The 14,048-nt window shown below is 38.7% G+C and overlaps 1 protein-coding gene across 6 annotated transcripts in view; it reads right to left on the bottom strand.

Moving 5' to 3' along the window:
- The window catches only part of TMTC1 (transmembrane O-mannosyltransferase targeting cadherins 1), a 264,710-nt gene that overhangs the window by 141,561 nt on the left and 109,101 nt on the right, over positions 1–14,048 (bottom strand). For 5 of the 6 annotated variants that reach the window (XM_060166630.1, XM_060166633.1, XM_060166634.1 and 2 more), the window contains 2 exons: positions 1,382–1,463; positions 130–233 (listed from right to left, as the gene is read on the bottom strand). The exons of the other annotated variant lie outside the window; for it this stretch is intronic. In XM_060166630.1, the coding sequence (XP_060022613.1) occupies positions 130–233; positions 1,382–1,463 (186 nt within the window). The remainder of the gene's footprint in view (positions 1–129; positions 234–1,381; positions 1,464–14,048) is intronic. 6 annotated transcript variants of the gene reach the window in all.

Here is a 14,048-nt window from a genome sequence, read left to right as displayed (position 1 = left end):
TTTCTCCACATGCCCTGAATAGAACACAACCTTTCTTTCCTTAAAATGCAAAGACAACATATCGTTTAAGATTATTTAAAACTACCTGATAAATACCAAGTAAACTTAAAAAAATGTATTTCTACTGACCTTGTAAGAATGTAAGGTGAAAATGAAGCTGGATTATCCTGCTCTGAAAAGAGGGGCATAGATCCTCCCATTATCCACAGACGGAAGTACAGAACAACAATAACCTTCAGAGAAAAGAAGATTTGGTAAGAAAATCATTGATTGTTGGGAGTAAGCCCCACCTTTCTGGAGGATACTTTCAGATGCTTTACAAATATTTTGATCTACAAACACTTTTCCTGGTGAGCATTTCTGTAAAATCCTAACATTGAAGATGAGTAGGAAAGTAATTGGGTAGAGGGAAGAGTAAACAATGAAGGTGAGGATGGAAAGGCAAGCAAATCTTAATAACAGTCATCAGTTCCAAGCACTTATTAGCTGTTATCCATTGTTATCCACTAAAGGCTTTCCATCCACCTGAGGCCTCCCAATTTGCCCAGAATCCCACAGCTAGTAAATTACAAGATCCAGGAGTTGCACCCATGTCATTGGTCTCCAATGCCCAGGTTATTAACCATCCCTCTCACAGAGCCCCATGAAAGTTAACTTAAACTATAATAGATGATACTTCTGTGTCCTGAATAAATACATTTGGAAGTGCTCCAACTCTCAAATGCTCTGGAGCAGACCACTCATGCAAGAGTTATTTCAACAACCCCAAGAAACATCTTTTGTGTCTACTCAGTGGAATTTTATCACTGAATGGTGCTATCCTGTTGCAAAGATGCATAAGAAAACCAGAGGCCAGAGACACTTCTGTGGCGATAAGTTCTGTTTATAGAAGAATGCACCCACACAGACCTTCTAGATGTCATTCTCATTTCAATAGGACCAATTATGTTGTTTCTGATAAAGTCAGAGGGAAATCTTTGCTTCAATAAAAGGTAAAGATTAATTTTGGGAGGTAGTTAAGCCTGGACTTTTTCCCATGAATATCACTGGCTTACTTCATGAATGCTTTTTATATAAGTGCAGCACTAGATAACCGATACAGCCAGGTTTGTGTTGCAGAGACAACACAGCATCAGCACCTTGAAAACGGCACGAAAAGTATTATAGTTAATACTGCTGGTGTCATTGAGTTCACATATCCCTAGAATGCTTCCATACATACATCCCAAGGCTTTGTAACATTTATAGCGTGTAAATTCTTTGATCTTAAGATCATATTGTTAGACGCTACTGCTGACTCAAACAATCTGGATCATGTCTCTGAGTCAAATTAAAGTGAAATATTTCTTATCAGATATTTCAAAAGCATATATGTACTTACATAACTTATGACCAAAATGGCCCTTTTTAAGAATGGCCTCATGGTAAGCAAGAAATTTCTATTGCGGCTTGCTGTCAGATACCTGAAACAGGAAAGAAAAAAACATCTTAAATAAGTGTCAGAGTCTACCACAAATAATGTTTTCCTTTCAAAAGAAGGCTGGAAAGGATCATAGCTAAGAGCATGGCTTCTGGAACCAGACCACGTGGGTTTCAATCCCCCAGCTCTGCTGCCTACTGTCTGCATGATCTTGGGCAAGTTTTCTAACATCTCTGCCCATCTTTCTCACTTATAAAAGAGTGGAAAATAATAGTATCTACTTCACAGGAAAGTTGTGAAGAATAAATGCGATAATATATGGAACACAACCTAACTGTAAACTAGTTAGTTATAAATATTACTATCCCATCTAGTCCCAAATAACCCAGGTATTCTGGCAACTATATGATTACACTAGTCACAGGGATGATCTTAAACAAAATAAGATTTAATTTGCCTACTGAATGTAATTTGAGAGGGATGTCTTCCACCCACAAACTAGCTCACAAATGTCTTACCCCTAAAAAAAAAGGATGCTAAGATTTTATGAGCTTAAGTAATTTATCCAAGGTAACAAAGTTATTAAGCATTGGTGGTCAAACAGAGCTCACCCATATGCAGTGGATAATTTCCTCATCTGCCTATGACCTTTGGAACCAGACTAGGTTACAAGAATGTCACTTCTAGAGGGGCAGCAACTTGTGTGGACCCTGCATCTCCCACAGTTCACCCACTTGTACTCATCCACATAGAAGACATGTGATTGGCTGGTTTTAATAAAGACGATGAAAGGGAAGCAAGAGGAGATTGTCAACAAACTTCAGGAAACCCTAAAGTCCTTTTCACCTACAGGCAAATTTCTGTACAAAGTGTAGGGAAAAAAGTCAAACTGAACCACATAATCCAGCAAACATTTCCCACCTCATCCTTGTTTCCCCTGCCTTTTTTCATTTTTTTCTTTTACTTTTTTTAGTCTAATTTTTCCTCAAAGGAATCCTCCCCCAGAAACTCTTAAAATCTGCATTTGAATGTGGTATCTTCACACAGCAAGGATGTTCTATAAGGAGAGAGATCCTTTTGAAGACCTGAGTGGGTTAGCAGCTCACAAAGAAATGTCTAACTTGACTGCTTACAAAATACATGTGGTTCCTGTTTTGTTACAGCTAAGTGCATCCAAGTGGCACCGTAAGGAGGAGACAGTGTCACTAAGGGGCAAGTCCCTTCCTTCTAGCTTCCCTTTTCTTCTTCCAAAAAACAGTACACAGAGCCACCTCTTAGCAAGCTCTGGACTGGATCCACCACCAAGCATTACATTTAAATTCTTTCTTCTCTCAGCTCTCAAAAGAGAGCTTGGCAAGGAGTAAGGCCAGGAATACTATCAGCTCTCAGGAGGCAGGTGCATCTTTTCTGTCCTGAAATGGGCTTGAGGGAGTTTACCACTTCCTGAAACTGCACAGGAGATTTTGTGTATGTCTGCATCTGTGCATTTCTTTGAGGCAAAGTCCTTGACTTTGATCTCCAGTGTCAGCTAGGTCTGTGATTCCAAAAAGTTAAAGCACTGCTACGTGCATTTTCTCAGCTCCCCCTCTATCACCATCATTTTCAGGCCAACTCAACAAAGACCAACCCTGGACATTTCTGCTATTCCTTTACAGGGTGTGGATAAGTGGCAGCAGGAAGGGAAAGGGAATGGCAGTGTGGGAAGGAAAAGGGTTGCAACACTTCTGAATGAAAAAGTCCTTCTTGGGTTGGTCTGCTTTTAGAAACTTCATTTCTCAGGTTCCCTCTGTTGCTTGTTTATTTTAACACACTGGAAAAATTAGAAGTGGTTTGCCTTATATAAAACAAACCACAGGGTTTCAGATGTTAAACTTAGGTAATTCATATTTTGTTTCACTGAAAGCTCACTGTGATGGTTATTTCAGAGACATTTATAAAGTGTCGCTTTGTTTGCAAATTCTTCCTCCTTGAGAAGTTCTATTTCCTCAAAAAGTTCAGTTAAAGGTGTCAGATAAGTTACTCTTTAAATGTAGCATCCCAAAGCAATGAAAGCCTAGAACGACACAGGGAGCAGTGGCTGAAAAAAATGACCTCCTTTCAAGATTTCAATTTCCAGTTGTTGACCAAAATTAAATGAGAAAATAAGCCAAAATGACATGGCCCCCCTTTTGTGGTAAGCACGAGGTCAGAGGCTGAGGTTACTAGCTCATACACGGAGCAGTCTAAGAGGTGAATTTTCTGCATCTTCTCCTCCTCCCCCTCCTACAATGAAATTGGACAGTAGAATTTTTCCCCCTTAGTCCATGATGTCTGTGAATTAGAAACAACAAATAATAATAATAATAAAAATAGCAAATAATATGTATCAGATACAAACGTAAGTGATGTACTAATTTCTTTGTAATTTCAACAATTCCTTGAGGAAAAACATTATAATTCCTTTTTTTTTTTTTTTTTTTTTTTTTTTGCCGTACGCAGGCCTCTCACTGTTGTGGCCCTTCCCGTTGCGGAGCACAGGCTCTGGACGCGCAGGCTCAGCGGCCATGGCTCACGGGCCCATCTGCTCCGCGGCATGTGGGATCTTCCCGGACCGGGGCACTAACCCGCGTCCCCTGCATCGGCAGGTGGACTCTCAACCACTGAGCCACCAGGGAAGCCTGTAATTCCTTTTTAATAGAGGAGGACACTGAAAAACTAGAAGTAATACTTAACCATATTATCAGATTATCTCAGCTACTCATTTCAATCACAAGTTAATATAGCTGAGCATGACTTAGAAACACAAGGATATGCAAATGCCACCACTGCTAATTTTCAACTTCAGTCAAATTCTCCATTGTTTTCCCTGCAAAGCCAGAGAACATGCCAACAACAAAACCAAACCACTGAGGAAAGCACTAGAATAGGAAGCAAGGGTCCAGGGTTCTATTCTTGTGCTTCAAACTAATTTGTTGCATAACTTGGTAGAAATCTACAGGAGCTTCATTTCCTTGCTATATCAATGACAGTTAGACTCAGTGGTTTCAGGGTCCCTCTCAGGTTCAAAATATTATGATCCTTGGATGTTCTCACCAACTGATGACATCAAAGATGACAAATAAAGAAAAACATAGAAAAACCTACTGACATTTAAAAAAAGGAATGCCCAGCAATTAGGGTGAAGCAAATACTAGTTGATCCCTCACTTTTAAGCAGACCCTTGAAATTTGCTGATGCACATGAAAAAAATATTTTAACATTAGCTTGGGGTATCGGCATTACCAAATTCTGCATTTTTAACGATTTCTGATTTTAGGCAAATAAAGCAAGATCAAGATTATCCAAAATGAATTTCCTAACCTGTGCACCTCACACCCCAAGTTTTCTGACCCCAAATTTTCTAACTACTAACACCCACCTCCTCAGTTGATCATGTTCAAATACTCAGAGCTAACTGGGACTTCTCACTGAGGTTACCCTCCATAGATACTCGGTCCTCAAATGCCATTGAGAGGTCTTAGGTGAGACCAGGACAACCTGCCACCCGAAGTTGTAAGCAGCTTTTTTCAGGAAAGAACTCTCTGCAGGAGGTCCCTTTTGTCTTGTCACTTTAGCAAAGCTATATTTTAACTAACTTCTGGCCCAAACCTTTCAAATCTTTTGATCACACAACACTTTGCCTAACCTGTTGGTTCTTTCCTTAGATCAAAGAAATAGAAATGAAGAATAAGTAACGAACAGATGACCAGATCTCTTCCCTAGCTTTCCCCTTCAGTAATCTCATAAACAAACTGTGTGAACAAGATAAGCATCTAAAAAAAGATCACAGGGGGCCCACAGGCCTGTGCACAGTGGGGGATGGCAATGACTCTGACCCCCTATTTCAATGATTAACTGAGATTACTTCCCCTTTTTCCCTTTAAAAACTTTCAGAGTCACGCAGAACATTCAGAGACGGTTTTGGGACACAAGTCCGCCTTTCCCCCAGATAACCAGCTTTCTGATAAAAGGAACTTTTCTGTCTCTACCAGCACTTGTCTCTCGTATCCGAGATCTGAATTCGGTAACAAAGTCACCAACCCCATAATCTTTTTTCTTTTTTTTTTAATTTATTTATTTTTATTTGTGGCTGCGTTGGGTCTTTGTTGCTGAGCGCAGGCTTTTCTCTAGTTGCTGCGAGCAGGGGCTACTCTTCATTGCGGTGCGCGGGCTTCTCATGGGGTGGCTTCTCTTGTTGCAGAGCACGGGCTCTAGGCACTCAGGCTTCAGTAGTTGTGGCTCGCGGGCTCTAGAGTACAGGCTCAGTAGCTGTGGCGCACGGGCTTAGTTTCTCTGCCACATGTGGGATCTTCCCAGACCAGGGCTAGAACCTGTGTCCCCTGCATTGGCAGGCGGATTCTTAACCACTGCGCCACCAGGGAAGCCTCCAACCCCATAATCTTGAGGGTTAAATGAATGCTTATTATTTTAAGTCACTGAACTTTAACACAGAATTATTGTGTTAATAGCTAATTGATACATACAGCAAGATGATCAATAAATGTTTAGGGACCCTAACAGAATTTTAAAAAGATTTATCTGCCCCCACTCACCCTCTTTTCTTTATCTGTGTTTTCCTTACCCTCCAGTGCTAGACTGGGTACAAAATACGAACTCACTGCTTGGGGTTTGGACAGTGAGCTGAAGGATTCCTGGTGGATTAAATGAGAATACTATATTAGACTATCCAGCCCTTCTCAGAAACCTGATAATTTTTGTCTTAATAACAGCTCCAGTGGCAAATATCTCAGCTACAAGTTATTACTATTTAGTAATACACTAATAAACTGGGACTTCCCTGGTGGTCCAGTGGGTAAGACTCCGTGCTCCCAATGCAGGGGACCCAGGGTTCAATCCCTGGTTGGGGAACTATATCCCACATGCATGCCGCAACTAAGAGTCAACATGCCGCAACAAAGATTCCATATGCTGCAACTAAGACCTGTCGCAGCCAAAATAAATAATTTTTAAAAAATCAATATACTAATAAATTATAGAAAGTTATATACAAAATTCCTTCTAGAACACCTGTCATACTGATTTAATTTCTCCTGCTCTTTCAAGGTAGTAAAGAAAATTAACAAAGAGTCACATACTATGACCAAAAAAAGAAAGAAAGAAAAATAATTTGAATTCAGGGCTTTTTAGAGTAGGAGTTTAGAAATCCTGCTTCTCTTTGAAACAGAGAGAGAAAAGATCTCTCAGTTGACCAAAGTAGCAAAGACATAGCTCACATTAGAAAAGATGAAAAGATTAACAAAAACAACAAAAGAAATTTAAGTGTCTTCGGTTTCTCTCTTTGATTGCACTCTCCTTGAACCCATAAAGTGCCTCACCTAAATTGCAATAACCAGTGGCATTCTATAGAGGAGCAGAACTACTTTTGATGTCTTCTTTGATATTCAAATGCAGATTCCAAAGGGAAGGAGCTGTTTTAAGATAAAATGAATTTCTAAGTTCAATCTACTCAGAAACCCAAAGTGACTTTCAGTACCCCATTCTGTGGCTCTGGTAACATTTCTTCTTGAAAATTTAAACTCAGCTCAGCAGGTTACTTGCAAAGAAATATTTAGATTATCACACATAGAATAGTGGAAATAAAGACAGAGAAGGCAAAGGGGGATATGATTTCAGTTCTTTTAACCATTCTGAAAATCAGAGTTAGAAATGGAAGGGATCGGAACAGCTCAGGTAGTTTTACAGGTGAAAAGAAAAAGAGCCCCAAAATGTTATTTGACTTGCAAAAGGTCACGTTCCTTTAGTGTCAAAGGTCAATGAGTTCAGGCTTCATTAATTTAGTCAGAGGGGCTAATTTATATTCCTGCTGCAATGAATTTAGTCGGAGGCACCAATTCTTATTCTTTCTATATGTAAACCAAAAATTCAGTTTTGGTGATTATCACTCTTGCTTGTCATTAAAGTAGCAGGCTAGTTTCAATTCATTAATAATAGGGGATACTTAATGCATTTAATATATTTCAGTCACTGTGCTAAGTGCTTTACCTTTTAAATCTCATTTAGTTCTCATACCAGCGCTGTGAGTCCATACTTGTCCCCACCTTGTTAATGAGGCTGAAGGAGGTACTCACTCAGGATCTCGAAGCTGGCAAGTGGCAGAGGTGAGACCCAAACCCAAATCCACAGCGCCCGCTACTCGATATAGCATAAAAGTAAAACGGAGTTGCTTTATTCAGTACACTTTCAACATGGATTATTTATTAAATGGCATTTCTGCTTGGTAACAACACAGTGACTTCTACTTAATTAAAAATGATAAAGTTCATCTTTATCGGTTAGTACCGATCTACAATAAAACCTATAATAAAAACTTTTCAAAGCAATGAATGGGCTGAGGCAGTGCACAATCCTTGAGGCGTCTTTTAAGAGGTATCCATTTAAACGTTCATGTATGTAGTGATTGCTGCAGGTCAAAATGCAAACTCCATGTACAGTGGGTTGATTCAGAATTCTAAATGAGAAGAGATGGCTACAAGGAGAAGGTGAGCAGGATTAGGAGGGTGTGACTGCACCGTGATATGATCAGCCAGCCCCACAGGGAGGAGCTGCAAGCAGAAACGGGAGAGGGAGATAAGGATGCCCCAAGAGAGGGACAATGAAGCTGACACCTGAGGAAGAGGAGGGGTGAATTGGGCGAGGAGAAAACGTGAAAAACACATATATGGAGGCCTAGGATTGAGAGTTGGGAAGCAGGATGAGGAAGTGAGAGACGGTCATCTAGCTGCAGGATTTAATAGTGGCAGAAGGCTGAGCGGGGAGGCTGGAGGCAGGCTGGGGCCACGTTAGCATGGTCCTTCACATCCCACTGTGGAGTCTGGGCTTTGTTCTGACGGTTGTGAGCAGTCAGTGAAGGGCTTGAGGCAGAGATGACCCAATCTGATCTCCAGAAGTGGGGCATTGGCACTGTATGACACTGGTACCGTGTCCACACTGAGGTCCATAACAGACAGCAAAGGGCCCAGAAGTCCAAAGGGGAACATGGTGGACAGAACTTATTCTGGAAGTCCCTGAGATATCAGATTTAGAAACAGATGGGAGGTTCTAGTCCAAGTAGGTGGAGAGACCTTTTCATAAGGATAAATAAGAAAAGCTTGTGTTGTTATGTCTATTTAGCAGTATGATTTGGGTGTTAAGTTTCTTCTTAACATACTTTAATTTTATGTTAATTGGTCATTAATTTAGTGCATGCATAAAATCTTTATACTAACCAGAATATTTAATTTGCCATAATAGGAACGTATCACAAGAAGATGCATAGTACATATTTGTCTGGCATTTTCCATGTCAAAGGGCTTTTCAATCCAGTCTAACATTTAATCCTCCAAAGATCCACATGAGGTTGCCAGACAGACAGCACTGGCCTCATCTTGCAGATCCAGACCTGGTGAGCAGGGAATCCAAACCAGAATTGACTTTTCTGATGCCCGACTGCATGCCTTTTAACTGTCTCGTCTCCAACGATGCTGAAAGACAGCACTTGCTATGGGTTTTCCCTTATGCCCATCAGTTCAAACTTGTACACCAGAGTCTCTAAGAAACCCATGGAAATGAAATCACTGCTACTTGCAATACATATTTGTGCAGATACACAAGTAAACTTTTGCACTAAGAAAGAGATTAGAAACAGACAAACTATCATCACACCTTCTGATTTTATCCCCTTTATTGGGATAAGTGGGCTGAGAAATTCAAGTACAACTAAGCTAGTGAAAAAGAGTATTTGATATTGGATTGTCCTGGTAAACTGAAGAAACACACATTCTGTTAACAATAATAGTAGTGAAAGTTTTTTGTGCCCCTGGCACAGTTCTTATGTGTATAATCCTTAGCACATTCCTATAAGATGTACACTCTTAGTATCTTCCTCTTACAAGGAGAAAACCGAGGCATTAATGGTCAAGTAACTTGTCCCAAGGTCCCACAGGTAGTAAGCCAGAAGAGTCAGAATATAAAACCACCCTGTGCTCTTAACCATCAATGCTCTTCTATCTTTCAATCACTGCCAACTGAATATGTTTTCACCTTCCAGGAAGATGATTAAATTTCAAATACTACTCTCAGAAGTACAAACGTATCAATAACATGTTTTAAAGGATGTTAATTCAGGATACCAGAAGATACCTGATCAATTCAGGAAATTAACAAAAAGGCTGCTACAACTACATCTCTGTGAAAAACAACAAGCTATTCCAACAACGTTTAATTTTTTTATTATATAAGTTTCCGGTTACTGCATTATAGTTCAACGTCTGTATACACTACAGAGTAATCGCCACCCCAAGTCTAGTTATCATCCGTCACCATACAGTTGACCCCCATCACCCATTTCCCCCACACTCCAACTCCTCCTCCTCTGCTAACTATTCATCTGTTCTCTGTATCTGTAAGTTTTTGTTTTTTTGTTTGTTCGTTGTTTTTTTTTTTTTTAAATTCCACATATGAGTGAAATCATACATTACTTATCTTTCTCTGTCTGATTGATTTCACTTAGCAAAATACCCTCAAGGTCCAAATGGCAGGATTTCATTCTTTTTAATGACTGAGGAGTATTTCATGGATGCTTAGGCTGTTTCCGTATTTTGGCTATTGTAAATAATGCTGCAATGAACAGAGGGGTGCCGAAATCTTTTTGAATTAATATTTTTGTGATATTCAGATAAATATCCAGAAGTGGAATAGGTGGTTCATATAGTATTAATAGTTCTACTTAATTATTTTGAGGAATCTCCATACTGTTTTGTACAGGGGCTCACCAATTTACAGACCCACCAGTAGTGTACGGCAGTTCCCTTTTTTCCACATCCTCTACATTTGTTATATCTTGTCTTTTTGATATGTCATTCTAACAGGTGTGAGGTGATATCCCACTGTGGTTTTGATTCACATTTCCCTGATAATTAGTGATGTTGAACATTTTTCCATGTGCCTGTTGGTCATCTGTAGTCTTCTTGAGCAAAATGTCAATTCAGATCCTCTGTCTAATTTTTAATTGGGTCGTTTGTTTTCTTGTTGTGTTTTATGAGTTCTTAATATATCTTGGGTATTAACTCCTTATCGGATATATAATTTGCAAATATCTTCTCCCATTCAGTAGGTTGACTATTTGTTTTTATGATAGTTTCTTTTACTGTGCAAAAGCTTTTCATTTGATGTAGTCCTATTTGTTTTTTATTTTTTATCTTGCCTTTGGAATCATATCATAAAACATATCATAATCATAAAAAACTTTGCTAAGATCAAAGTCAATGTAGTTACTGTCTACATTTTTTTCTGGGAATTTTACGGTTTCAGGTCTTATATTCAAGTCTTTAATTCACTTTGACTTAATTTCTGTGCATGGTGTAAGATAATGGTCTGATCTGATTCTTTTGCATCAGTTTTCCCAACACCATTTATTGAAGAGACTGTCCTTTCTTCATTGTATGTTCTTTGCTCTCTGTTGTATAGTAATTGTCCATAGATGAGTGGGTTTATTCCTTGACTCTCAGTTCTGTTCCATTGATCTATGTGTCTGTATTTGTGCCAGTACCATACTGCTTTGATTACAATAGCTTTGTAGTGTAGCTTGAAATCAGGATGTGTGACACCTCCAGCTTCATTCTTCTTTCTCAAGATTATTTTGGCTGACAGAGGTCTTTTGTGTTTCCATACAAATTTTAGAATTAGTTTTTCTAGTTCTGTGAAATATGCCATTGAAATATTGTCAGGGATTGCACCAAATCTGTAGATTGCTTTGGGTAGTACAGACACTTTAACAATTAATTAATTCTTCCAATCCCTGAACATGAACTATCTTTCCATTTTTTGTATCTTCTTCAATTTCTTTCATCAGTATTTTACAGTTTTCAGTGTACAGGTGTTGTATCTCCTTGGTTAAATTTATTCCTAAGTATTTAATTCTTTTTGATGCAATTGTAAATAGAATTGTTTTCTTAATTTCTCTTTCTCATAGTTCATTATTAGTATATAAAAAGACCACAGATTTCTGTACATTGATTTTGAATCCTGTAACTTTACTGAATTCATTTATTAGTTCTAACAGTTTTTTGGTATAGTCTAGGATTTTCTATATATATTACCATATCATCTGCAAATAGTGACAGATTTACTTCTTCCTTTCCAGATTGGATGCCTTTTATTTCTTTTTCCTTATATAACTGCTGTGGCTAGGACTTCCAATACTATGCTGAATAAAGCAGCGAGAGTGGGCATCCTTGTTTTGTTCCTGACCTTAGAGGAAACACTCAGCTTTTCACTGTTGAGTATGATGTTAGCTGTGGATTTGTCATATACGGTCTTTATTATGTTGAAGAACATTCCCTCTATACCCACTTTGTTGAAAAATTTTATCATAAATGGATATTGAATTTTGCCAAATGTTTTTTCTTCAACTAATGAGACAATCATATGATTTTTATCCTTCATTTTGTTAATGTAGTGTATAATGTTGACTGGTTTGCAGGTGTTGAATGATCCTTGCTTCCTTAGAATAAATCCCACTTTATCATGGTGTATGATCCTTTTAATATAGTGTTGGATTTGGTTTGTTAATATTTTGTTGAGGAGTTTTCCATCTATGTTCATCAAGGATATTGGCCTGTAATTTTCTTTTTTTTGTGATGTCATTGTCTGTTTTTGGAATCAGGATAATGCTGCCTCTGTAAAATGCATTTGGAAGGTTTTCCACCTTTTCAATTTTTTGGAAGAATTTGAGAATAGGTATTAAATTTTCTTTAAATGTATTATACAATTTTCCAGTGAAGCTGTCTGGTCCTGGGCTTATGTTTGTTAGAAGCTTTTTGATTACTGTTTCAATCTCCTTGTTAGGTAATGGATCTATTCAGATTTTCTATTTCTTCATGATTCAGTCTAAGAAGACTGTAGTTTCTAGAAATTTATCCATTTTTTTCTACTTTGCCCTATTTGTTTGTGTATAATTGTTTATAGCAGTCTCTTATGACCCTTTGTATTTCTGTGATATCAGTTGTAACTTCTCTTTCATTTCTGATTTTATTTATTTGAGCCCTCTCTCTTTTTCTTGGTTAGTCTAGCTAATGGCTTGTTGATTTGGTTTATCTTTTCAAAAAATCTTTGTTTTGTTGATCTTTTCTATTTTTTAAGTCACTATTTCATTTATTTCCACTCTGATCTTTATTATTTCGTTTCTTATATTAATTTTGGGCTTCATTTGTTCTTCTTTTTCTAGCTCCCTTAGGTGTAAAGTTAGACTGTTTGCTTGGCATTTTTCTTGTTTCTTGAGGTAGGCCTGTATTGCTATGAACTTTCCTCTCAGAACTGCTTTTGCTACAACCCATAGATTTTGATATGTTGAATTTCTGTTTTCATTTGTCTCTAGGTTTCTTATTTCTCCTTTGATTTCCTTGATGACCTGCTGGTTATTCAGTAGCATGTTGTTTAATCTCTACATTTGTATTTTTTTCCGTTTTTTTCTTGTGATTGATTTCTAATTTCATACCATTGTGGTTGGAGAAGATGCTTGATATGATCTCAATCTTCTTGAATTTATTTAGACATGTTTTGTTACCTAACATGTAATCTCTCTTAGAGAATCTTCCATATGCACTTGATAAGAATCTACTCTGCTGCTTTTGGATGGAATATTCTCTATATATACCTAATTAAGTAAGTGTGGTTTAATGTATCATTTCATTTGATGTTTATTGATTTTCTGTCTGGATGATCTATCCATTAATATAAGTGGAGTGTTAAAGTCCCCTACTACTATTGTATTGCTTTCAATTTCTCCCTTGAGCCTGTTAATATTAGCTTTATATATCATGGTGCCCTTCTGTTGGGTGCATATACATTTATAAACGTTATAACTTCCCATTCAAGGGAGGTCCCCTATGTAGGCTATGTGTCCTCTAGTTGAGATGGGGCCATGGCTGCTGCTGTGGTATGCTGGTGGGTGGGGCTGGCCTCCAAAACAGTTGCAGGGCCTGGCAGGCTATGAGGCTCGGCTGAGGGTGCAGGGGCATGTGGGGCTCTCAGAAAGACGTGTGTACTGGTGCTAACAGGTTAGATGGAGATTTCCAAAATGCCACCTGCCAGTGCCAGAATTAGCAAGGTAGCCTGAGGTCATAAAAATGATCCCCACCATTGTCTCAGTTCCTGGGGAGCATCCCTCTCCAGCAGATGCTTCAAGACTAGTAAGTGGGTCCCCTTCACCTATGCCCCATGCATTTTTTTAATATAGTGTTTTCATACTGGTTTTTGGTTAGAGTGAGTCTACATGTAAGCCCTTTAAAAGCAGGTTTCCATCCCCTGTAGCTCTATGGCTTTCCTGGGTGTCTTCCCCGTTGGCTTTCAAAGCCAGGTGTTTTGGGGCCTCATCTCTCCTGTGCAGAATTACAGGGTTGGGGCGCCTGACGTGGAGCGTGGATCCCTCTCTCCTCAGGGAAAGGATCCATACCTTTATGCTCCTTCGGACTGTGCATTGCTGCAGCTGGGGTGTGGCTTTTTCTTTGACAAGATTGTATCTCTGCTTCTCCTACCCATCTCAATGCTGTCCTTCCACCCTTTATTGTAGAGACTCTGTTCATCAAGTTTTCTGGTCCTTTTCAGAGGGAAT

The sequence above is a fragment of the Lagenorhynchus albirostris genome, chromosome 11 (genome assembly GCF_949774975.1).
Source record: "Lagenorhynchus albirostris chromosome 11, mLagAlb1.1, whole genome shotgun sequence".
NCBI lineage: Eukaryota > Metazoa > Chordata > Mammalia > Artiodactyla > Delphinidae > Lagenorhynchus > Lagenorhynchus albirostris.
This window is presented reverse-complemented; position numbering and strand designations above follow the sequence as displayed.